General features: G+C 32.4%; 1 protein-coding gene across 1 annotated transcript in view; it reads right to left on the bottom strand.

Moving 5' to 3' along the window:
• LOC117792180 overlaps positions 1 to 22,402 on the bottom strand; it is a 60,014-nt gene extending 37,612 nt beyond the window's left edge. Inside the window, exons 1-4 of the mRNA XM_034632204.1 lie at positions 22,137 to 22,402; positions 21,300 to 21,654; positions 10,226 to 10,572; positions 9,614 to 10,125 (exon numbers count right to left, since the gene is read on the bottom strand). Coding sequence (XP_034488095.1) covers positions 9,614 to 10,125; positions 10,226 to 10,486 — 773 coding nt within the window. The 5' untranslated portion in view covers positions 10,487 to 10,572; positions 21,300 to 21,654; positions 22,137 to 22,402. The remainder of the gene's footprint in view (positions 1 to 9,613; positions 10,126 to 10,225; positions 10,573 to 21,299; positions 21,655 to 22,136) is intronic.
• Positions 22,403 to 26,257: the final 3,855 nt, after the last annotated feature.

Here is a 26,257-nt window from a genome sequence, read left to right as displayed (position 1 = left end):
TCTATTATAGCAAAAAAAAATCAGTTAAGTGTATTTATTTCTTTCTTATTATAGTTTTGCTTTAATCAACTTATTAATTCATATAGCAATTAACACGAATTTTCAATGCGGTATGATCACCAGCTATATGTATTTTCAAATCTGATCAAATCTATAAAAAAAGCTGGGTTACCGACTTCATCAAACACTTTTCGTGTGTGCTTATGTTATCTGTAGCAACTTAGAGTATAACTTGTGACCAAGCTCACAAAAAAGGTGCTTGTAAAGAGGAATGAGAGAAATCAAATGGTCATCGTTAAGCATGTGGGAAAAATATTTTTGCTTGAGCAATGATAGCAAAAACCAAATAAGAACTGACATTTCTTTCTGGTCATTCTATCTGTTGGACAATAATTCTCACTTGGTATATACTATAAGCCAAATTATACCCAATTGCCAACTTAAATATATATTGTAGCTTATTATTATTTGACCCACTTTGTATGGCCAAAAGTATCTTACCAGTATTGTTGTGATGTAATCATGATGTTTTGCATTATGCAAGTTAATTATAGCATACATTTGCTTAACAGTTAATCACAACTAATATTTATTTCTCACTGTGCACACACTGCAAAAATACAAAAATCATTTTGACCCCTATTTCAGTAAACCTTTTTGGTTAAGCTGAAGCTTAAATCAATTTCGAAAAAAAAAAATTGATGCGTGTTTTGTTTAGACAAAACTTGACAAAAGCCGCTGATAAAATGCGAAAAGGGCCATCAATCATACGCACTGTCAGCCAGCTGGCGACAGATGAGCTGTAAAAGCACATAAATACACATACACATATATACAAAATATTGTTAAACGACAAATTCGGCAAACACTGTGTTGACGTTTAATGACTCAATTTTGCTGTCATTGTTGTATTTGTCGGTAATATTGATTACAAAATTAATTAGCTTGTCAAATGTGCACGAAACGAGAGAAAAGCCAATTAATAGAAGAGACAGGCAGCCTCGCAATTCCAATTCCAATTTCAATCCCAGTCAAAGTCACGGGAGCAGCAGCAGCAACAGAAGCTCTTATCATTGGGCAACTGCACTGGAACTGGAACTGAATATGTCACGTGCCCGTGCTGCAGTGATAAGAGCGTAATGATAACAAAGCAACAAGCAAAACACAAACACCATCCGCAGTAGAAGCAGCAGCAACTGGCAATTGCTTGGAACTCGATATTTAATTTCTATAGAATTTTATTTTTATTACTGCTTATATCTAAATTCTAGTTCGTATTTGTAGTTCACGTTTCACGTTTTTGCTTTTGTAGTTCTTTTTTTTTTTTGTTGTGTGTATCTTTTATACTTAGAAGTTTTTAATGCCGCATTGTTATCTATTTTTCGTTTGTTAGAGCCGCAATATTGTTCTGGGCTTGTTTATATTTGTCTGATTACAAGAGTCAGCTGAAAGGGTTAATTGAATGGGCCCGTCACCTCTCTGGGTCTCCTCTGAACGTGACGTTTGAGTTAAATTCACAGTTACGTGAATAATAATTAAGAAACAAAATCAATTGTGAACCATGTGATTCATATTCTAATGAAGGGCATCAATTCAAATCAATCTGAACTTGTTGATCGATATTTGAGCTGATATAGAGACTCAAATTCCAAATTCAAAATACATTTTCTGGTAATGAAATGGTTTCATTCATAAACTAATAAAATATTTAAGAAAAGCGTTGAAAGAATAATTTATTTATAAATTTTGCTTAAAAGAGCAATACAACAGCTCGTAAAAGAATTACTTGAATGCAAAAAGAAATATTAATGAGTAAGTGTTTTTCAGAGAAAAGACCTTCACCAATAATACGTTTAAGGATGGCGTAGAAAGAAGAATTTAATATCATAAAGAGAGTGAAAAAACTGTACAAAATTCTCTCTTGAGTGGGAAAATTACAGTTAACAACTATATCAATTGAGAGACGTAAAAGGTTCTCTCGTATGTATTCTAGCTACCAAGAAAATGTAAAGAATTATATTGACAAAGAAATGAATAGAAAAGTGAAATAAAAGAGTTCCAAGTATTTTCCATTATTAATGTTGTTCCCTTACTTTCATGCCGTTTTATCCAACAACCAATCTCACAAAACGTTTCACAATTTGCACAAAAAATTCACAAGGTCATTTAAATGTTTTTTTTTTTTTACTTTTTTTTTGTTTATCATAAATCAACTTGCACTTGAAAGTAATCTCCTGACAACAACAACAATGACAACAAATTTGGGTTAAGGCTAATGTTTCAGCTATGCGGCAATTTTGTTTTCATTTACTGTTTTTTATTTTTTATTTTTTTTGCAATTTGTTTACAAAGAAAGTAAATACGCTACCGTTATCTTATTTTGTTTTTGGCAATAGGAAGTTATTTAAGCCTTTTGTAAATATATGAATATACATATATTAAAATGGAAATTCCTTAGTCATGCACAGATGACGAAAAAAAAATGTTAATAAAATTTGTTTACGAGATAATATATTGATTTTTTTAACACCAGTTAATTACATTATGTTCTGTAATTGGTTTTTGGCAAGATTTTTTTCCGAATCGTAAATTTTAATGTGTCGGCGCGCCTGACGCCAGTAATTTTCTTATACAATTTTTTAATACTCGCCGTCGACTTAATGAAAACATCAACGAACCGGTTGGAAAAGATGTGGTGGAATATAACAATCACAAATTTATTGTGGGTCTAGTTGAAATTCTCATAAAATCTAGTTTAGCCTTTGAGTTAACCAATTAGCAGTTCTCTTATAATACTATTTTTTTATTTCTGTTTTTAAAGCGTGCGACATTGTCAACTCTGTTGATTAGCAGTTGAATCAAGCCATACCTGGCCAAAAGAATATTGAATCTATCCACAGGTCAACACTCTAATTTCGCCAGTCCGCTTGAAAGACGAGCCCCTTAGGAAATAAAAATAATTTTTAAGAAATATACCTTTATTAAGGTTAACGCTTTGTCTAGCCGCGAAATAAATGTCTACAAATTTAAAGCTGTGTAATAAAATAATTCAATAATTCATTTTCGTGAGGACAGAACAATTTTCAACTAACTTTTAATATGCTACACTGATAACTTCTCTATTGATTTTTTTTGGTAATTGTTTTGATTTTATTTAAATATTGTTTGTCTAATTCAGTTAACTGTCCAATTTTCTATTGATTAAAAAAAAAACAGTTGCAATAATGCCACTGCAAGTTATGCCAATATTGAATTTAACAAAAACTAAAAAAACAAATTACAGAATAACAAAGCTGACAAAAGGAATTATCTTTTATTTGAATGAATACTTGTTTTATTTTGTACTTGCTTTTCTGATTTATTTTGCGTCAGTTCAGATAAGCAATTCCTATCAGCGACTGCAAATAACAACAAGACATGTAAATATTTTGTATCTCCTGTATGTGTATTTATAATTATTAGACAATTCTGGGAGTCACTTGTAAAAAATGATATAAATTTCAAAATTTAAAAAGATTTTAAAATTTAATGTTATTGTTTGTGAGTCTCATTGGAAACAAAAATATGCAGTCTAATTGCACTTTGAATGCAATAATATTCACTTCATTTAATCATTTTAAGCTCACACTTTTGTACTAAATATTTCAATAATTTTGTTTTGCAATTAAATTATAAATTATTGCTGGCTGCACACATACACACACAGAATTCAGTTCGATGCTTTGCACTTTGCATTTACATAAAATAACAATTTATCGACGAAATTTTGTATTTTGCTTAACGCAAAATTCTGTTTACGGCTGCGGCCTGACACAAATGTCGCTATTCGTGTTCCGCCACAAACTGAGGAAAAATACTGGAAAAATGATTTCAATTTCTGAGAGTGAATGAGAGCATTGTCGGTCGGTCGCTTGTTATTGTGAATGGGGATTGGATAGATGTGTTATCATTAAGTGCTCGCTGGATACACCCTCACAATTTACATACGAGTATACATGTAGCATATACACATATGCATATACTCACATTATAAAGTCTGTGAGTCTGAACCTTATGTACAAGTACTATATGAATTTATCAAATCAGCAAGCTATTGTGGACTTTGTGTAAGTACGCACGTAATCATCGAGTGGACCAGGCAACAACTAACTGACCGACCGACCGACCAAACACTTTGCCTTATTGCCAATCCATAAAATATAATATACATAAAGAAAGACAGTTTTCTGTCTGTTTTAACATAACTTTAATCATTATTATCTAAAGTGCTATTTGTACTTCCAGCATCTGTCAACTCTCACTTTAGTTATCTTATCACTTTCCAAATTTATTGTAATTCTCCCAACAAAGAAATGGTCAACAAGTGTCATTTTATTTAAGGTTAGGTAAGGTTAGTACACTCCTAATCGAGCAAATGACGCAATTATTGCCATATTATGCCGAAAGAAGTGTCATTATTTTGTTATTATTATTATTAATATTACAAATTATATTTTTGGATCAGAATTCTTTCCCAACAAACTATGTAATTAATGTCTTAATGACTTAAGATATGAGATTCAAAATTTTATAAATTATTTATATTATTTGGACTCACAATATTATTATCTCCGCTTTCAGCTCCTCCTAGCCTAAGTGTACAGATAATCAAAATTTATAAAACAAAAAAGATACTCAAAAACTAATTAAATAACAAGTATCCAGCTTGCTGACGCTAACGACTAGGAAAGATTATCCATTTAAATTTAACTTTTTATTACAGATAGTAATATTTAAAAAAAAAAAATTAGCATTCTTAAATTCATTGGTATAAAGCTAGGGTTCATCGAATCAAAGCTGAAAGATATATAAGATTATAAGATTATATCAACCGATGCGAATAATGTGAATGACAAAATTTACCGTTGGTGAAATAGTGTCGGCTAAAAGTCCCCGTCAGTCGCAAAAGTTGGGATTAATCAGTTGTGAACAGGGAATACACACAACACTTTTCAGAAATACATGACTCACTTGATTGCTAATTCGCAGACATTTATGAATGTAAAATTTGAATGATATTCTTTAAATAAATTGTGAGAAGTTTCCGTATTACGCTTTACACTTAAATCAAATACTTTAATCATTGACAACGAATTTACAATAAATTGTGTGATCTTAAAAGTAAGAACCTTTTACTCCCATATGCTAAATTGTTTATTTGAAAATAAAAAAAATTACTAAGACTTTTATTCGATCACCAAGCTATACTATCAATTATTCTGTGCATATTTACAACAATTCTCTTCAATTTAAGCAGGCAATTAATTTAGTAAACAATCTAACGAATCAAAGGTGATTGATGTTATACACCTGATAACAAAAACACCTATAGAATTGCACCTACAGTTTAAAACTCGTTGAGCTGGATTTAAGTAAAAGTCTGGATATATACATATGTATGTATTTACTTGTACTTTATATATAATACTGCTAAAAGCCACAACAGGTTTACGAAAATATAATAGATTAAGAAATGTAACCCCCAAACTCAGGTATGGTCATGCCTAAATATATGATATATGGCCCAAATTATTTATATTGATTGGCCATAAAGAGCGATGTTCTGTTTTAAGCCACAAGTCGAAAGCCAACTCAATGCAGCTCGAGTACAAGTATTTATTATGAAACTCACGCCAGGTAGGGTCCATAAATGTGTACGATTATAAACAATAATAAGAATACTTATAGCCAAGCAAGTGCCTATCGCAAATTTCGTCGCCTTGTGAAAACCCGTATATACTCAACAAAAATATATATATTTATATATACTCGAATATGCCAGCATATATTGTTGCATGTGTTAAGTGTGCTGCTAATTTGATAACTACAAGTTGGCCATAAAACAAAAAATGAAATTTAAAAAAATGCGACAGTTTAAAATCGTGAATACGAGTACGAGTTTTTAGTAAGTGCTACTAAACCAGCTAACTAACGTCTTTTGCACCTTCGTGTGCTTTAATTATGACATTCTCTAGTGAACTGCGACAGCTCAACACGATATGCATATTGATACGGACTATGTACTCAAGTGTTTCCCATAATAGAAATGAGTCACATATTTATGAGTATGTCTAGAGGAGCGAGAGGTACACAAGTAAAAAATTACTATCAAATGTGCTGTAAACTGAAGAAAACATTTATTATTCTGTCTATCCCAATATGATGTTATGGAACCACTATGCATTTGTCATAAGATTTCCTCTATTATTTCATATCTCGATTTATCTGATAAAATAATATAAATCTATATTAAACAAATATATTAGCTGATGGGTCTGTAAACAAGCTTTGTTTTGATAAATATATAATTTCTATTTTGTCCTGCTATAATTATTCAAATTCCTACAATAATTAAACTCTGTAGCAATGATAAGGAAAATGTTGTTTACATAAAATTAATTTCAGTTTTATTTTATTTTTAAATTGTTTAAGGGAATCTTTATTGATGCCTTGCATTCGTCTCACTATTGTCACTAGTTTTAACTGCTTGACTAAGACTGGTTCATATAATAGTTTCTTTTACTCGCCGATCCAAATCTGTATTAATTGGATTTGCTTAGTTAATTTGTTACATTTTGATGAAATTAAATGTAGTTACGCTATATTATAATTTATTTTTATGATATTTTATAAATACATAAAATAATTTATTAAAATTAACTTCTCATTGAAATATAGTGCTATAAATGATTTTTAAGAATCGTATATAAGAAACTTAGCAAATTGAATTTTAAAGTCTCTTTATGCATTTATATTTCCATCCCATCATTGCAGTTTAAGCGACTTGCAATTGCATTCGCAATCCTTCACATGAGTAAACACAGCCTTCTCCTACCCTCAATCTCTCCCTCTACCCCCTCTACCTCCCCCTAACATATTTTACAGTTTACACAAGTGTTTAGGCATTACCTTCAGTTCGTAGAGTTTGCATTGTATTCATCAAGAAGTAAGTTTGAGTATGAGTACGAGTACTCATATAGAGACATACAAATGCAGCCAAGTACGATTATTCTGGCTGATGCCTATGTATGTGTGTGTGTGTCTGTATTTACGTATGTTAAATATTTGCAAAAATAGTTGTGGTATTCAGCTTACTACTGTACGAACATTAACTAACTTATGGAGTGTGTACAATCGATCTTATAGAGAGAAGGCGACTCTTGTTGACACACTATGAGTATGACTGTGGACAGTGGCGAATCGAATACGAATGGAAATACGAATATCAATATGAATACCAATACGAATGCGTGAATTGGTGAGAGCGCATGACGACAACTGAAACAGAAATGGAAACCTAAACAGAACCAGAAACTGAAGTGTACACAAAACCAAGAGGCAAAAGACGATGCCAAGTCAAACTGTGCAAATATGTTGACAGAGGCACGTGACGTGAGATTGCTTTTTGGATTCAATGTTTTGACAGTGTGGCAACGCTTAATTAAGAACTTCAAGTGCAACCTGTGGGGGAATGTGCCTGTTATATCATACGTTAAACGTCATTAAAGTGACACCTGCAAACTTAAACTCATATACATTCATATATCTTTAATCAAATGACTTACGATATCGGAACTATTTAAATTAATATATATTTTTCCAAACATGTTACTATTTTCCAATTGTTGAATCATTTGATTTTAACCAAGATATCGGCCGTTTTCATTTGAATTTCTTTTACTAAATAAATAATATCATGTAATCTTCAATTACAAAATTAAATATAAAAGAAAAAGTTTAAACAATATAATGTTGATTTTACAAATGATCATTACACCACAAATATAAATTGACCTTTTTTAATATTTATGAAGTATACAGATAACGAATAGAAGGAGCAGTGTTTAATTAAAAAAATAGTAATAATGATAAATACTAAGCTCCCGTTTCGCTATCCCGTGCAATAAAAACGTGTTGCCTTCCTTAAAGATATGAACTACGATAGAAATCGGTTATTTATTGTTGTTGATTTTGGTTGTTGTTTACATTTCATTTGGCAATTAATTCATTTTACAAGTTCAATTGACATTGAATTGTAAGTTGCGCAGTTGATTGCCCCAGGTTCTATCGTTTCTATATTTTTTTCCCCCTAAGACTTACATAAAGAAGGCCGACGACACTGAGAGGAAGCGACAAGACAAAATTGCAGCAAATGCGCTTGATTAAAATGTATGTAGGAGTGTATGAGAATACCCTATATACCCTATACATACAGTACCATGCATGAACTGTCTTCAATGACTGATTTGCATTGCAAAATTGTGAAATTGACTTCTATCAATAGACAGTGGCTTTTGTCTACATTTGATCGATGCCTTGATTATTTCGCACAAAGAAAAAGGCAAACCCTCGTTAAATTGAATGGTTTTTACCCTTAGATGAAAATGGGGGTAAAAAAATCGGGAGAAATTCTGATTATTGACGCTGCATAAAATAACAATAATAAGAAATAATCAACGACTGTGTGCTGGTAATTAAAAATCAACAATCACACAATCGCAAAACAAAACAAAACAAAGTGTGACAAGTATACAAAAAAATGAAACGAATTTATAAGGAAAATGAAATGCTCGTGATTATAAATAAAAAAAGCAAAAACAACAAATCAAGGAAGCGCAAATATTCAAAAATATATTTATACCAAACAAAAGACACATAAATAAACAATTAAAATAACAGACAACAGACAGATAACATGCAACATTCAATTGTTTTAATGGGCTGATTACAATATAAGATGTCATACTTATCGCCCACCCTAATTGCTTAATCAAAAAAAAAAAGAATAATAAACATACAAATAATTAATTAAATTAATAAATATCATAATGAGACTTTAATAGACAAATGGAAAGACTGTTAAGAGCAAAAGGCGTGTTTGACAGACTCAGGTTCACCTAAGGTCATGTTTTAGACCGGGTCATGATCAGTCAATAGTCTATCTTTAAGCTGGGTTCAAGGGCAAATAGATTCCATATGGAATGAAGAAGAGTATCTCTTTAAATTTATCTTTTTAAACTCCGTTTCGGAGGGGAATGAACTAACTTCATTTAATAAAAGGGTTACGACTCTCGGTTATTTCATTTGCCCAATTTTTTGTTTGCACACTTCGATAGTTTTTAATGGCTATGCGATAATTTAGCCACCTTTGAAGTCTTTTTCGTTGCGGCTTACAAAAAGCAAAAGTCAAGGCCTTAACGCTTAAAGAATTTGTGCAAAAAGATGATGACGCAACAAAATGAACGATAATCCATTATCGAGTACTCGAACATAATGAATGACTTCAGATTTCAGTGAAATCATTGATTTAAATTGGAAATGGTAAGTTTTTGACGATCCCTAATGGATAAACAAGTCTCTACATCGATCCGGCGAAAGGCGGAAATATGTAAAAATATTCTGGATAGCAATTAATCAAAGGGTTTTATCTGAGATGGATTAGTTAAGGATAAGAATACGAATCTAATAAACATTCTTCGAGCATTTTAGTCACTTGCAAGGCGTTTGTTAAACATTTAAAACGATTACGGTTAGATATAATTCTGATGGTTTATCTATAGTTACAATTGCGAACCTGTTCTTGAAGTTATCGGGTACGAAAATGTTCCACCAGGAATGTCGCTTTTCACGTGGAAAATACTCAACATGATTGGGATCGACAATATCGTATTCATCATCGTCATTATTTGCATAACTGCTCATATCGCCGGCTCCATTGGATCCATTAGCCGCCATACTATCATTGGTCAGATCGCCGTGCGATTCGCTGTGTGTCATATTGGAGTCCAAGCTCCTTTGATTAATAAACTCCATCTTTTTGCGTCTGTGACGATCTAGTTTTGTCTGCAGCGAACTGCGACGTCGACGTTGACGATCGTTGGGCGTATCATATTGATTCATACCCTGGACGACAGCACGCGATTGTGTGCCATCTTCAAAATAAGTCAATTTGCCAGGCTCATTCGGTGAACTGGCGCGTATATTCTCCTCCGAGCTATATACGATCTCGGGACTGTTGGTGGGCGTGACTGAGCCATCAGATTTCTCACTTCGCACAGCCGATTCATACGAGTCTTTGGCAGAGTTCTACAGAAAGAGTAAGAGAGAGTGGAGGAGGAAAAGGATGATCCACAGAGATTAGTTTGAATGTAGAAGAAATCGAAATCTTTCATATTCTTCGTCTTACCTTATTGCTGTCACGACGCATAAATGCGACGGCTATGGAGCTGCGTCTCTTTTGGCTCTTGTCCGATTTGCTGGAGAATAGTCCCAACGCCAGGGAGCTGCGACGTGGGGGCTTCTGTGGCGGTAGAGGTGCCGCTATGCTCTTGCTATTCTCTGGCTCGCCATCGCCATCGACATGCTCATCGATGTTGACCAATGATGGTATGGAGGCACTGGCCCAATCCTTGCGCAAGCGATACTTGCCGCTATCAATGACGCTCATGTTTGGTTAAAGCGTTAGATCCTTCACTAGCTTCAATTCAATCGTTAACTGTTAATCGTTAACCGTTAACCGTAAACCGTTAAGCGCTGCAAATATTACGATCATTAATTATCAACACTCAAAAGAGATTGCAAAATTGCTGCGCTTCAATTACTCGCCAAAGAAAGGGGCGTGACAACCTACAAAAAAAAACTAACTTTGCTCATCTCTTTCACTCTCTCACACGCTCTATAACTCTGTCCCTATCGCTCTGTCTGTCGCTCAACTTTTACTTTCAATGAACTCCATTGAACCGACATTAGCACGGTAATTAGCAGGCCATTGTCGGTCACCTGGAACATCAACGTCGAGATGACAACGACATCGACAAAGCGATGATATCGCAACTTGAATATATAAACGGTTAACCAAGTGCATGCAACGTATTCGTACAGCAGCAAAATGCACGAGCAACTCAATTATCCATTGTGAAACAAGGGGAATAGGGCGCGATCATTACGGAATGAGTTGCAATAGTGCCAAGCGATTAGCATTCAGTTATAGCGACTGAATAGATCACCTACAAAATGCGAAAAATCACCATAGCAACAACAGCTAACTAGATACAATTTTATAATCTGTATCACTCAAATTGATAAGGAGACTGATGTATGATAACACGATCAGATGTGAGATCAGCCGAAGTTGTTTATACACAAAAGTTTGTAAAAGATCACTAGACAACCACCAACAGATGCTAAAATCAACTATTTAAAACCATACAGAATTAAAGTTGTAGATTTTGAAAGATAAATTCAGCAATTTCATAATCAATATTCAAATATTCCTTAGATTTTATTTTTTTAATTATTTTATTTTCGATTAATGTATTATCATTGATGATGACCAATATTATTTAATCAAAAACTTAGCTTGAAATAAACTTGGATAAGTTGAAAGATCAGCATGAACAACCATTTAAACTGTACTTGAATACACCTAAAAACAATATATTAACTGTGATTTTTATATCTTAAGAAACGAATCGATCAATAATGATCTATAAGGCTTAAGGTAATACCAATTTAATCTGCAAGAATCCACAAAAACCATTTTATGATCACTATTCAATCAATTAAGAGTCGCGATTAAATGTTATCTATAAATCAAAAGATCACCATACTACTCATATGATAAAATTTCTAAGATTACAATATGATCACAAAATATACTGAATATATATTTTGAGCTACACTATTTAATTTATAAGTAGCTTGAATTGAAGTAAAGATACCAATCATTAGTTAAATTATCATACAATCATAAACTTAATCAGAAGTGAACTAACTTAGTTTTAGAACTATTGATATACAACAAAAAAAAAAAAAACAGTCATTAATAACGAGTAGAAGACAAGAATAAAGTTTCAAATTAAGTTAAGATGATAACAATAGATCTGAGATCTATTTAAAAATGCCAAGAATGTTGAAAGCTAGCTTATTGCTACTAATTTGATCCCAATCAATTTTGAATTAAAAATGGAAAACCAGTTACAAAGTGAATACCTAAACATAAATACCCCAAGATCTTTTGAATGTGTAGAGCGGAAAAAATATCTGCTAATAATTTAAATTAGCTGAAAACTTCATGACATCATGACAATAGTCCCAACCTACGACAACAACATAGTAATAGCTAAAATTACTACATATAAAAACAATAGTAGTAATAATAAAAATGCGACGCTTTGATGATGACGACAAAACCGATTTCGACGAGTTTAGGGGCGTAACAGGCGTGTCTTTCGAAATCGAAAGTGCTCGGCTACAAGTGAAGTATAAAAATATAAATATGGCAGAGATATAAACAACGTTTAACCCCCCCACCCCGAACAACGGTAGGAACAATGGAATTTTCGCAAGTAAAGGCGCAAGTTGAATGAAATTATAGTTAACTCTCTAATTGCATTCAACTAATCGAGTATCTGGGGCCTGTAAACTGACAGTTGTTAGAATTTAACGCCTGGTTGACTATGCTCTTTCTCTATGTATCTGTGTGTGTGCGTATTGTCATTTTCAATTCTCACGTCAATTCGTTGGCAATAGATCACAGCAGGGCTATAATTGCTTCTAGTTTATTTAAAACGATGGACAGCCCAATGTTTGCATTGTACTTAACAGGCGAGAAGGCTTGACGGGATTACAACTAGTTTTGACCCATCAAATGATTGACTGAAGTGAGTTATTAAATAGAGTGATTAGATAGACTCTGAAACCACTCAAGTACTAGGGGCTATGACATTATCTACATGTGCAGATTCTGCAGTGTAAACACTTTAAAACGGCTTTAAAACGTGTAAGCCCAATTGAAGTGCGGTCTTATCAAATAGATTCCATAATATCAACGGACTCTATAGGAAACAAGCAATTTGAATAACATCCGACACCTTATAATAATTATGAATAAATGAATTTACGAATATATTCATAACCTTGCATACACTTTAAGTGCGCAGCTGAGACTCAGACTCAGACTCAGATTGAGATTGACCACAACCGGTCAGTCTCAAGGCATTTACACAGCCAGCTGAGAAGCGAAGCGAAGTGAACTCGACTTAAGTAAAGTTCACGCTTGAAAGCCGGGAGAGATACTACATACATACTACTTATGAGTACCCGTCTGGCACTCACTTTGTGTTTGGGTCTGGGTCTGGGTCTAGGGCGTTTTTGTCAAATTGCATTGGGCCATGAAGGCGAGAAACATTCGCTTTGCCAATCGAAGAGTCGCATTATGAACACATTGTTCAACAATTGTGCAATCCGCATAAATGAATAAAAATTATACTCTAAGAAAAAGAAATAAAAATAAAATCAAAAATCTTACTGTGTCAATGTCATGGTCAATCAACCGGAAAAAAACTCGTCGGATATTGTCAATAGTAAAGCCATTCATCTTTTTCCCGCTCTAACCAAAGGTCTCCCTTGTTCATTCAAATAATCTGTGACAAAATTTTCCATGGAAAACATGGAAAAACAAGTGGAAAACTACGGCACGTGATAACAGCAATCACTGATAAGGCCAGCCACGAGTGAACATTGGATTTGGATCAGGCAAATGGCATGTCTGCTTTTCATACTTGATTGGAAATGCAACAAACAAGTGACAAGTGACTGTAAAATCATCATAATGACTAACTCAAGGCGATAGCTAATTTTGTAAACAGATAAACGATGCCCAGTTGGCTGCAGGCCATGACCAAAAGGGTCAAAAGGGCGGAGTCAAAGTCGTGCATTGAATTGTAATTGCAGTTTTTTAATTAACGAACTTCATTTATGTCTTATCTTAAAAATCGACAATTGGTCACGAGTTCAGCAAATAGATGAAATCATAAAATAAATTAAATATTTAATTACATTAAAATTCAAGCAATTTACGCAATAATCAAATTGCAATTATTAAAAAATATTAGATGGATATATAATTTATAATAATTTAGTTTATTTTGATTTTGAATTGCAAAAAATGTATCCAGTAATCTGCATTAAAAAGAATAGAATGAATAATTTATTTAAATTTGTTTAAATTACGATAAATGTATTTTATAATCTGCCTTTGTTGGAAAATAGTTTTAATATATCAGTTAAAAAACTTTGTAAAACTTTATTTACATGTTTATTAAATTTCTTCATTTATCAAGAATTTAATTTTCAATATATTTGAATAACTTTAAAATTCAACAATTGTATTAAATTTAATTCTTAATTTATTCAAATTCCCTTTTAAATACATGTTTTTAAACATAATTAAATTTATTAAATAATAAATCGGCAATGATTATAAAATTGTTTAGAAATATAGATTATCTAGGCCAATTGCTCGACTTTTAAAAGCATCTGCATAGCTGCTCTAGCTAAAATAAAGTCGCATATAGATCAAAATAGATTTTGATTTAAATCCAGTAAATCTAAAAAAAAACATAAGCAATTTTAGGTCAACAATTTCCCGATATTTTTATTCAAATGAACCCTTTGCTAAATCTTCTTTCTTCTAATTTGCCGTCATTACGCAATTTAACAAAGTGTCAAATTGATAACCATATTCAACAGATGGGAATCTAATGTTTAAAATGAATATTTACATAATTTATCAGATTACACTACTGAAAGTTTTACTTTTGCTACACACTGAATAAGCAACTGAGCAATTAAAGAATAAAAATTTAATACAACTTAGTTTTGTAACCAAAATAAATAAGCTGGTTTACCACTTTGCACTTTGCTTTTAATGCCATTGTTCAATTAACCACTGAATGTTGACCACAAATGGCTAATCTCAGAGTTAAAATTGGATTTTCCAGGGCAGTTTAGTGATAAGCTTGACGGCTTTCAACTCAGAACGCGTTGACAAATAAGACCTATTAATGGCACAAAAGTAAAATGTGTTTAGCACACACTCGCACACACGCCCGCACATGCAAAATTGCACTTTCGCTTTCGAATGGCACAAACAGTTGAGCGAATGTATCTGAGAGATACAAAACACACGCATCCTAATAGTTCGGTGCAGGTGGCGGGCAGAGCACAACATTCCTCAGCCAAATGAAATGAAACGCAAAAGAAAGAATATGTAAAAATATCCATTGCGTGAGTGCCAGACAAAAGAATACCCTGTAATTGTATTATTTTTATTTTTAAGAATGCTGACGATTTTAAATTTAAGATTTAAAAACATAATAAAAAAAAAAACCTATTTAAACTAACAGCAGTCTATAGTATATTTAATTTAATTAAATTGATACACAGGGTATAATTTTCGTAATAACTCGCCTATTCCACATTCTGTCCCAATTTCTGTGTACAGGGTATGACAACATAAATTCACACACAAGAGTAAAAGATACAAATTTATCTAATACTGTCGTACAGCTAACATACAAATCGCGTGTCTGACAACAACATTGTATGTAAGCAATATATGTATGTCAGATATTTTGTATACATAAAAGTGCATAAGTTAAAGAGAGAGAAAAGATCTTTTAAATTTCAGTATAACATACAAATGATGAAGATGCTTTGACTTTAAGATATTTTTATAGCACGATTCAATTAATGAACTAACATAAATATATTTGATGTCATTTATAACCCAGTTTTATATTTGCTTTGGCTATCGTTGTTCATTCACTGATTCACCAAACAAATACTGACATTAGTGCTTCACTGTGATTATCTTTAGTTAGTTACAGTCACTCAATTGTAAGAGTATGAGTATACGAGTATTTGTAAGATATGAGTTTTGACTCGCCAATCACCCTTCAAAAATATTTTTGTTTTTTTTTTTTTATTTTGAATCTACATAAGGCATCTGGCAATTGACAATCCCCCGTCTCATACTTTTGCAGTAATGCAAAAACCGGTTGCACAAACAATTCGTTAATAAGCGACTTAAATTCATAAATTTGATATCATATGTGACACAAGCAGCAAATATTCACACATATTCAACAAACATATGCGAATACTTCAACAAATACAAATGAAATTCCAAAGGAATTTCCAACTTGAGACCACAAACAAACGGATACTTAAATAGTTTAGTTGTCAACGTGATCAGCTTGAGATCATAAATCATGCAATTTTGGACATAATTAATTTAAAATAATACAAAACAATGCAAAATGAAAACAAAACTGGTCTCTACAAGTCGTTGAACTGTGGGTGTATGCGTATGCTTGTTCAAAGATACAAATGTATCTACACGTGTCTGCTACCGTTTTGACGAACGTTTTTCATTAGCAAAAGTGTCAAGTGGCAGCACTAACAATAAATACAACGACAACAGCAAAAACACTAGCGAGCCTAATATCAGTTCTAATTTGGCCAGTTATACCCTGCATTTAAATAAAATAGTTAAAGGGTATATATTAGTATCTACTCTTAATACAATACTTAATTAATTATTCAAAAGCATATTTTATTCGAGTTATTCTTTTTTTAATCTGATAACAATTTGATGAAAAATATTAATTAATGTCAAAATAGACAGGTTCTATCTTTAAGTTAATATTAATTGGACATTGTTTAAAATTAGTAAAATATAAATAAATTGCTATTTAAATTTTTAAACATTGGGACACATCACAAAAATTGTAGTTATTTATTTAAATACTTAAAACTATACTATTCGTGGTATTTCCTATAGTTAAGCAATTGATAAACTCACTCTGATTGCATTAAAAAACAATTATAGATATAATTTTACTATTAATAGAAATTTGTATTTAAACAAATTTGTTTAATCCATTCTGTCCATTAAATCATAAACTAACTAGTTTAACACATGTTCCGGCTGTTGCAAGTGCTTGAAATTAAAACTTGAACATGCTGGTTATGGGTTGGACAATTTAAGAGGTGTGGTCAGAGCATAAGATCATTAAGCTACAACTATTTATTGTATTTATGGGAGCGCAATGTACAACTAGATCAAGTAGATAGCTTTGGATACAATTTGAATGATGCAATAACTCAATTTTTACTAAAAAATAAACATGGAGATGTAAATATCATTGTGTAAACAAACTAAAAATGCTATAAACAAAATATCTATTGTCAAAATTCCTATCAATTTTAACAATCGACTTCTACGAGCAAGTTGTATAGAATAACAACAAGTCTAATAAGCGAATAGTGTATTTATTTAGATATAAACTAATACCTACATAAATATCTGTAAGATTTGTATACAGACAGAAAACTCTGGAAGGCTACGATAAAAAAATCCGCATTAGAATCCAATTCAAGCACTGACAGTTGAAAGACGGCGCTGACGTGCGTCTACAGGAAAACCGGGTATTGGGAGGGGCAACTTGGAAACTTGAGAAGGGGGATAGATACATGGAGGGAAGTTTAGATGTGGCTACAAAAATGACATAATCCGTAACCGTGACACTTGAGCCGATTTTGTGTGTGAACTTGTGCAGGCCGCAAGAATGTTGACATGCTGAGTATCTGTATCTGTTTCTCTAGCTGTATTCGTATCTGTATCTTTGTACTTGCACAATTAATAAACAAAAATGTGCCTCGTTGTTATTGTCAATAATAATTTCAATCAACAGACAACGACCAGACTTTGTAAATGTAGAAAAAACAAAAGTTTTTACTATGGCGGAAGTGGTCGCCTTTTGTTTGGAAACCAGTTCGGAATTTTGCCTGTGATTTTTGCTAACTACTTTCATAACTATGTATCTGTGTGCTTAATCAAACCCAATCAATCGTCAAGTTTCTGTTCCGCAAAAAAAAAAAACGAAAAATAAATGAATGAATTGAAAAATCAACAATTTTGCTTACAAGTGTGACAACAAAAACAAATTGCAAACTCAACACAAACCGCAAGACGGAACCAAATAAGCGCCCCTCCTAGAACGATCAGCTCCGGGCTAGAAATGATTGAATATGCAAAACGGAAATGTTTCCAACATAGATATAAATACTGTTTCAAAATAGTATGCAGTATGGGTCATTAAAAAGATTTATACAGTATTTAAAGATTAGAATTCTATCGGAACTGAAATGGGAATTTTATACTAAGTCGTTGAATACTATATGTACTCTATTCGAAAATATTTTGTTTTCAGTTTTACTCAAATAATATTCACATATTACAGCAACATTTGAAGCTTAAATGCATTATTTGCCTACACAATTTGAAATGCGCATTTCAATTAGTACACAATTAGCTCAGTCAAAAAAAGAAATATATATTTATTAATGTTTTTCTATATTATTTAGCAAACTATGTTTATTTGAGAATTGATTGCTATTTTTATATCCTAAGCATATGGAACAGATACAAATAAAACATATTCCATCTTAATTTCATAATATTTCATCTTATTAAGGCACCAATTTTTATACTATGTATCAGAATACAGTTCTGTTCAAACTCTGTACATCAATGATTGATAAATAAATTAAACTGAATAAAGGGTATATATATTATTTTGTTGGTAATTAATTGCACAAAAATCGGCAGAAGCTACCGCATTGTCAGGTCTACAATGGAAGTGCGCTTATTAAATCACCGACATTATTGACAACATCGGATTCATCAATAAATCACACACATACAGAAAAAAACAACAACTGTACAACCGCGACTCAAAGTGCTCTTTGTACAGATACAAAAGCCGCAAGATACTTGCGAGCTTAAGGAGCATATGAAGTGTCTTTGTTAAAGACGATTGATTTTTTTTTTTGGTATACGATGTATGTATGAGCTCGTGTATTTATTTGTGTAATTATGACATTTTTTTCACGCCATGTTAAACAAACAAATAATAAAATCACAGTAAGCCTCTTTGTCCGAGACAAGCGCGCGAAAAAAAAAACCACATAAATAAATCAAATATAAAAAACAAAATTTAAAAAAAAAAAGGAAAACAACAATAATTAAAATGGAATCATTAAAAATGTATATGCATGCATAAGATACGTTCTCTGTGCAGCGAGACAAGCCTTCTTTTGATAGCTCGGGATATATAATATATAACTTTCGGGGATCCTTAAAGAGACAAAAGCTATAGATAACTGCAACAATGACAACGATAACGATGCGATTCCATTTCATGCAGAGTTTTTTTTTCTTCCTTATATAAAAACACGCTTTTTATAAATGCATATATGTGCATATGTGAGTAAGTATTGAACTGAATTTAAGCGTTACAAGCTGCCCAACGCGTTGCGTCGCTTGTCGCTTAAAATAAATAAAAAGATACAAAAGTATCTACGCGACGCATCGCGACGTCTTGAGATGCATCATTTACTTTTTTATTTCCTTTTTTCTTGTGCATTTCCGTGTTGTGTTTTAAGATATTTAACTCATTTAACAATAATTCATTAACTCAATTTATAATATCACAGTTAACGGAATCGATACGCCCAATTTTTAAAGTTCTTATTGTCAATAATGTTTTGCAATACACAAAATGCCGCTCGACTTGGCTGTCCCAAATTCAGCGCTAGTTGGCATTTAATTTTCATATAAAAATAAATCTGTTTATCTATAGATACGTTCTTTATTTGTACCTATCTCGACAGGCTTTTTACGTGAAACCATAAGACTTCAGAGTCCAACGCGATAAATTATATTAAAAATTTTAAATGGAAATTGTATCAAAGTATTCTATCGAATATAGAATAAAAGCATTAAACCAAATTTATGATGCTTACGCAAAATTCAAAACAATTCCTTATCAACTAATCAAATAAAAGTTAGATAGTGAGTTTCCAAACTCATAAGGTAACATAAATATTTCAAAATGTGTAAATAATTTATTTAAAAGATAGACGGGATTTTATAAACTTAAGGTTCTAAACCACATTTGATTGATGGTTAGAGAATGCATAAAATATTATTTAAAATTGTTATCATTCAATTCTGGTAATCTGAGAAAAAAAACCATATGAACTTTGGCTATTTATAACACATCAATATAACGGAGCCTAAGCTTTCTGAGCGAACAATACAGAGAGCATTAAAGAGAGGCAGTAGAAAAAGAAGAAGCAGTCGCCAGTCAGTCTACAAAATCGAAATCTAAAGCAGGTTGTACCAGATTAGCATAAATTGTGAGAAAAAAAAGAAAAGATGGACAACAGTTAGAAATGAAATTGCAACTTTTGGTCAGCCCTGGTAGACATACTTACATATATTTACCATTAAGCCAAATGAATTGTGTTAGCCAGAGTCGGAAGGGCAAATGGCAACGGTATTTAATGTTAGTATGAGTGCTTGCACAGATTTGGCGTCTCTGCTTTGGACTTTTACAATACATGAAATTACACATACACGTTTCATATGTGCGTATCATAGATGTGTATGTGAGTTCATTACTTTTGAAATACCGTTGCCTTTTTAATTCTCTACACAAATGGCATGGAAGGGCCAACGACATAGACAAAGCCAAGCTCGGAAATGACGACCACAGCGATGACAGTAAAACTTGCGTGCTGAACTTTTTGTTGATGGGGTTGTTTTGTTTTATTGTGCTGATGACCTTAAATTAGGCGTAGGTCTTTAGTTTTTTTTCACTTCTCTTTCATATTCGTCGTTGCTGGCCAAGTTTGATTTGCTTGATTTTTTTTTATTGTTTTTGTTTCTTCTTCTTCTTGCATTTGGTTGGTCAGCTGTTTTTTTGTGCGCTTTGGCCTCAAGTTGTAATAAATAACAAAATATTTTTACACACTCAAGAAATAACAACAACAATTGAGAAGGGGCATGGAAACATGGTCAAAATGCCTTGACCCGCAGGCAAAAGCCGAGAATAATAATGGCAATAATATTGTTGGTTAACTTGGATTAGCACAGCGCCTAATGTGAATACACACACACACACACACACATGCATAAGCACATATAAAAGTGAATGTAATGCAGTAAGCGTCAAAATCGAGAGGACAATAACAATTCCAGTTGTAGAGTTTTGCTCTTTGTTGTTTTTGTATTCGAAAGAGTAAAAGGGCAACGAACAAATGGCAAACCGTTCAATGACACAAGATAAACGAAAACTAACAGAAATCCTAGACTGCAATTCAAAACGAAGAAGGGCTTATAGATACCGTGAGAGAGTAAGCTTAAGACAGAGAGAGAGAGAGAGAGAGAGAGAGCGAGTGTGGCAGTAAGAGAGTCTTTGAAAAGTGCCTCTCGATTTGGCAGCTTTCGGCAATCGTTTCTTTGCCTATTTTTATGCACACACCGTTTACAGAGTGCAGCAGGCAATTTTGCTTCCTATTTCTTCTTACATCATTCCAGTACTAATTGCACTCATACAAACACACACCTGCTTTGTAGCTTGATCGCTTTGTCTTTTGTGACGGTTGCCTTCTGAGCTCTGGGCTCTTAACTGCACTGGTTAAATTCCTCTTTACTGTGTGTTTCCGCTCCTTTCTTCTTTGTTTCTTTTTGTTTGATTAAGCAAGTAAATTCGTTAAGTTGTTTTAGTCACATTTCTAACTGGTATAATTTCACTTTTATTTTTGTTTTTATCACTCTCGTTAAACTTTTAAAACGTTTAATTGGTATTTATTTGGCACAAGCACTCGCGCGGTAAAAACTATAAATTTTCATTAAATTTGTATTTAATGCTTATTTTGTTTCTCTTTAGCACCATGCAAAGAGTGTAGAATTAGTGCACTCTGAAATTTGGTGAAATAACATAATTTAACACATTAATATATTATAGGAAATATTAACACACACACTCCCAAAAAATATTTCAGGAATTTTTAAATATATCTGCGCAAAATATTCTAAAAGAGCAGCAAGAATTTTTACAAAGAATTTATAGATTTATGAAACTTAAAATAAAGTGAATTTTATTTATGCTTTTTTTGAAAATGGAAGCTGCGTTTTTTACTTTATGCTAACGGTATCCCAAAACAGTTTGAGATCAAAAATCCAAAATGGAGACAAATATAACCACGAAATGGGGACAGACAATTGCAATAACAACAACGGCAACAACAACATTGTCATTATTACTGCTATTGCTACAACAAATTAAAAAGCACACTCTCTCGACAAACAGATAATTTAACAATTAAACAAAACATGGGAATGTGTGACGGGGTATTTTATTATTTCAATTTTTATTTTTGTGTTGCTTTAAACAATTTACAATATTTTTCGATGTCGCTGCACATTTGAACCCGTATTTGCATTTATTTATGTATTTTATTTAGCACGCCTTAGCCGCTTTTACGGTATTGTTTTTATTATTTCATACATATATTTTTCTCCTTTTTTGTTTCGGAGTCCGCGCGCGATTTTTGTTTAAACGAGCTATACAAAATAAGAGTTTTTGCTGTTTCGTTTTGCGTTCGCTTCGGAGCGATTTGGTTGCGTTCGTTGCAAATGAAAAACTTAAACTGATCGAAAATTTCTACCGTAAAACGAACGTGCATGGGTCTCAGAAAGCAGCAACAAACCTCAGAAACAAAAAACAACACACAATAACCGAACGCCAACGAATACGAATACGATCTTTGGTTGACGCCGACGTCGCTGCTGGTGTTGCCGCTGCCGCCGTCGCTGTCGCTGTCGACGCTCTTGTGTAAATTATGCTATTTATTGCCGTCGCACAGTGGAACACAAATTCATGTGTGACAATTTTAATAGATTAAAAATTAATCAAAAAATATTTTAAGATCTCGATGATACTCGCGTGCTACTATTCGTTCCTATATATAACATATGTATGTTTAATTGATTTGATGTTACATTTTGGTAAAAAAACATATTATGATGTGTCACTGTGCACAGTTTGTTTGTTTGTAGGGCAGCGCTTTACGTTAGCCGCTCAACTCTTTCGCTCTCTCTCTCTCTCGCTCTCCCGCTCTCTGGCGCTGTTGCTCTCTGGGCGCGTCGCCATGTGCTTCAATAAACATAAACTTGTTTTTGTTGGCAGGTTTAAGCGCAGCTTACAGATTGTTTATACGGTTATTTAGTTTTTATTTTATTTATATTTGGTATGATTTATATTTAACGTAACGCTAGTTTCAGCTATGTAATGCATTTGATTTAATCATTTCCTCTAGTTAATCTCGCAATATGTTTTATAACCAAACATTTAAATTTCGAGCTGAGCTTAATATTCTAACAAGCTTAACATGTTGAAATGATGTTTAAGTTTCGTGCTGCAGACAGTTTTAGCTGGTTTTGCCCCGGCCGTTGCTTCTAATGCACATGTGCAATGAACTTGTTTTAAATCGGGAGCTGCTGCTTATTTACACTGTATTTGTGTATGTTTTATTTATTTAATCTTTTGTATTTTATTGGAGGTTAGTCGCTGTTGACTTTGTAATTTCAATTAAATTACTCATACGCACTGGAAGCCGGCCTATAATTACACATAATTGAATAGTTTTAACTGAGAGCGAAGCCATTTCCTGCCTTAACTTAATGTAGGTCATTCTTAGGGTGAAAGTGCGAATGCCACCCTCTGTCTAGAACCAGTTTAACAAGGAAATTTACTATAAGGTCGCAGGCGCTGATCACAAACATTTAATATAACTTAACAACTTGTTATTTTAATAAATATAGATAGTTACAAATATCGATAGTATCGTCTAGTTGTCAGTCTTGAACATTCATCTTAAATGTTGCATCAGAATTTCTTCTGCCTTTAAACGTTAAAAGCCATGACTTGACTTAAACAACAAATTATGCGATTTTAATATCAAATACACTTTTTCCTTTGTTTTCTCTTCTTGTTCCTTTTTCTACACTTGTTTTGGTAGCAAGTATATTCGAAAAAAGTACAATATCATTTTACACTTCTGTTGCGGTTGTTGAGGCCTTCAAAATTATTACACAATAGTAAATTATTTGCAGTAGTTGTTAAATAATTATAATAATAATGCAATTGCAATCATAAGTACATAGATTATGGTTAGAAATTCGTGTGGAATACAATAATAAGTTTTATTAATTTCAAGTCTCCCCCCAGATACAAACTCGTATTCACATGTATTTACTTCCTTTACGACAGCGCCATAATTATTGTTGATTTAAATGCTAATTAACTGCGAGTCGTAAAAAAAAAGTTCTCCACAATTTTTAATGCCAAACAAGTCGGCACTTTAATTGATTCGATTGGCCAAAATAAATAATTCTCGTATGTCGGCGCCTGCTCGACTGCAATTAGCTTTAAATCTTTTGAAGAATCTATAAGTCTTAAATACATTTTTTACATTTTGTGCGGTTCCTTGACACACAACAAATACAGTCACTGTACACACATATATATATGCATAAATATGTAAGTATTGTAGTTGGCGGCTTTTCAGCTTTCATTAAATTTTATTATTTTCGTCTAAAATGATTTTTTTATTTTTGCAATATTTGTGTTTTTCTAGCGTATGTGCCAATGTTTTTATTCGTTCGCTCGTTCTCTCTAATTCATTGTGTTCCTCTCATATTTACATTTATTTATATTTATTCTTGGATTGCAGTTTCAGCTACTGCAAAAGCAAACAGCCAGCCACACATTGTTTACAAATCGAAAAAAATAAATAATAATAAAAACTAAAAGTAAGCCAAGGAAATGGCTGCAGATCGTTACTAGTACCGACAGCTGGGCAGGTGGTTGAACCCCAAGAGAAACACGAAGAATATTTAATTTAGCACCTAATTTTTAAAAATTGTACAAGCTGTAACTAAGCTTAAATTTATCAATTTGATCATACTATCTATATGCGTACAAACTAAATAAAAACGGACTTTAAATTAATACTAATCAATTAAATGCGAAGTCACTTTTTTATTTTGACATATTAACTGCAATTTTATACCCAATTCGCAAAACCGCAAAATTAATAAAATTGAATATAAAAAATTAGAAAGAAAGAAATTTTTGTCAGCTGATTATGGTTATAATTTATAATATGATTATAATTGGTCTAAAGGTATAGGAAACGGCAATAGTTTCTGAGATAATATATACTGTAGAATTTTTGTAAATGCGATTTAAAATATGCAGAAAATGTAAAAGTAAACAGAAAGATTCATTTTTTAGTCGAAAGCATTCTTAATTGATTATTTTAATTATTAATTTACCTGTAAGACTTTCATTTAGAAACTACTTATTAAGTTCAATTAGAATTGTCAATGCATCTGTAATTTTGTAAAGCAGCTGATGCAATTCTCAGGCACAGCTAATGCGCTTTTCGATACGCAGCTGTCAGCTCAACATTTAAATATGCAACGCTAAAGCTTCAGTTATTATTATATTTTGTGTTGTTGCAATTTCGTCGGCCTTAGGCGGAAGGTGTAAAATCTTTCAGCAAAGTTTCGACAACTCTTTTTTTTTGCAGCTTGCTAAAAATAGCTAAGCAATCACAACAACAATGACAACGACAACTACAGCGACATCGTCAGCATTGATTGCAAGTTGTTTGGTTTTGCTTTTATACTGGCTGCGAAGACGACGACGACGACGACGACGACGATGTTGGTGTGGTCCAATAATGAAAAGAAAAACCGGCTTGACAGGAAAACACAATTTTCGTTCAAATGAGGAAAAAATGCAAAAAATTTTGTACAACTCAGCGGGCGGTTTGACGCTACGACGACTATCTGGAAGTGGAAATACCCTAGCCGTAAAGAAGAGTATTAGAGTTATACGGAACAAAGTATTACTTTAAAAAAATATACAAGTTAATATACGGAAGAATTATTGAATGATTTTGTACAGTTGTACATTATATTAAATTAATCAAAGTCAATGCAATCTCAGCTAAAACAAATCTTTTCTTAAAATTAATCATAATTGAGTTGAAAATCAACGTAAATGTTTAAACAAAATTTTTTTGGTTAAATATATTGTATTTGTATATTTGAGTGTAGTTGAATTACGTATATTTTCTCTGATTCATATCTTGAAGCATTGCAGGGTATTAAAGCCACCTTGCAACAAACTACATAGATTTGGTCAGCTTGGATTTTTCAACTATTTTGTTGCTCTCCATACATTTTGGACCTTGTTGTTTTTGTTTCTGTGAACCTTATTTGGTCAGCTGACAAATTGACAACCAATGGTCCAAAAATATACAATAATAATTTGAACGTTCCTCTCTATAAACGCAATGCATGTGTGTATTATATGTGTGCGGTTGAATTATTTTATGCCTTTCCAATTTCCTGATTTAATTGAAAACTTGCTTTTTAGACTTGATTTAGTTTTATATAGTAGACATCGAACCTAACAATCTTCAAAAGTTTTCTAATTTTGAGTCTTGA

The sequence above is a fragment of the Drosophila innubila genome (assembly GCF_004354385.1).
Source record: "Drosophila innubila isolate TH190305 chromosome 3R unlocalized genomic scaffold, UK_Dinn_1.0 2_E_3R, whole genome shotgun sequence".
In the NCBI taxonomy this organism is placed as follows: domain Eukaryota; kingdom Metazoa; phylum Arthropoda; class Insecta; order Diptera; family Drosophilidae; genus Drosophila; species Drosophila innubila.
This window is presented reverse-complemented; position numbering and strand designations above follow the sequence as displayed.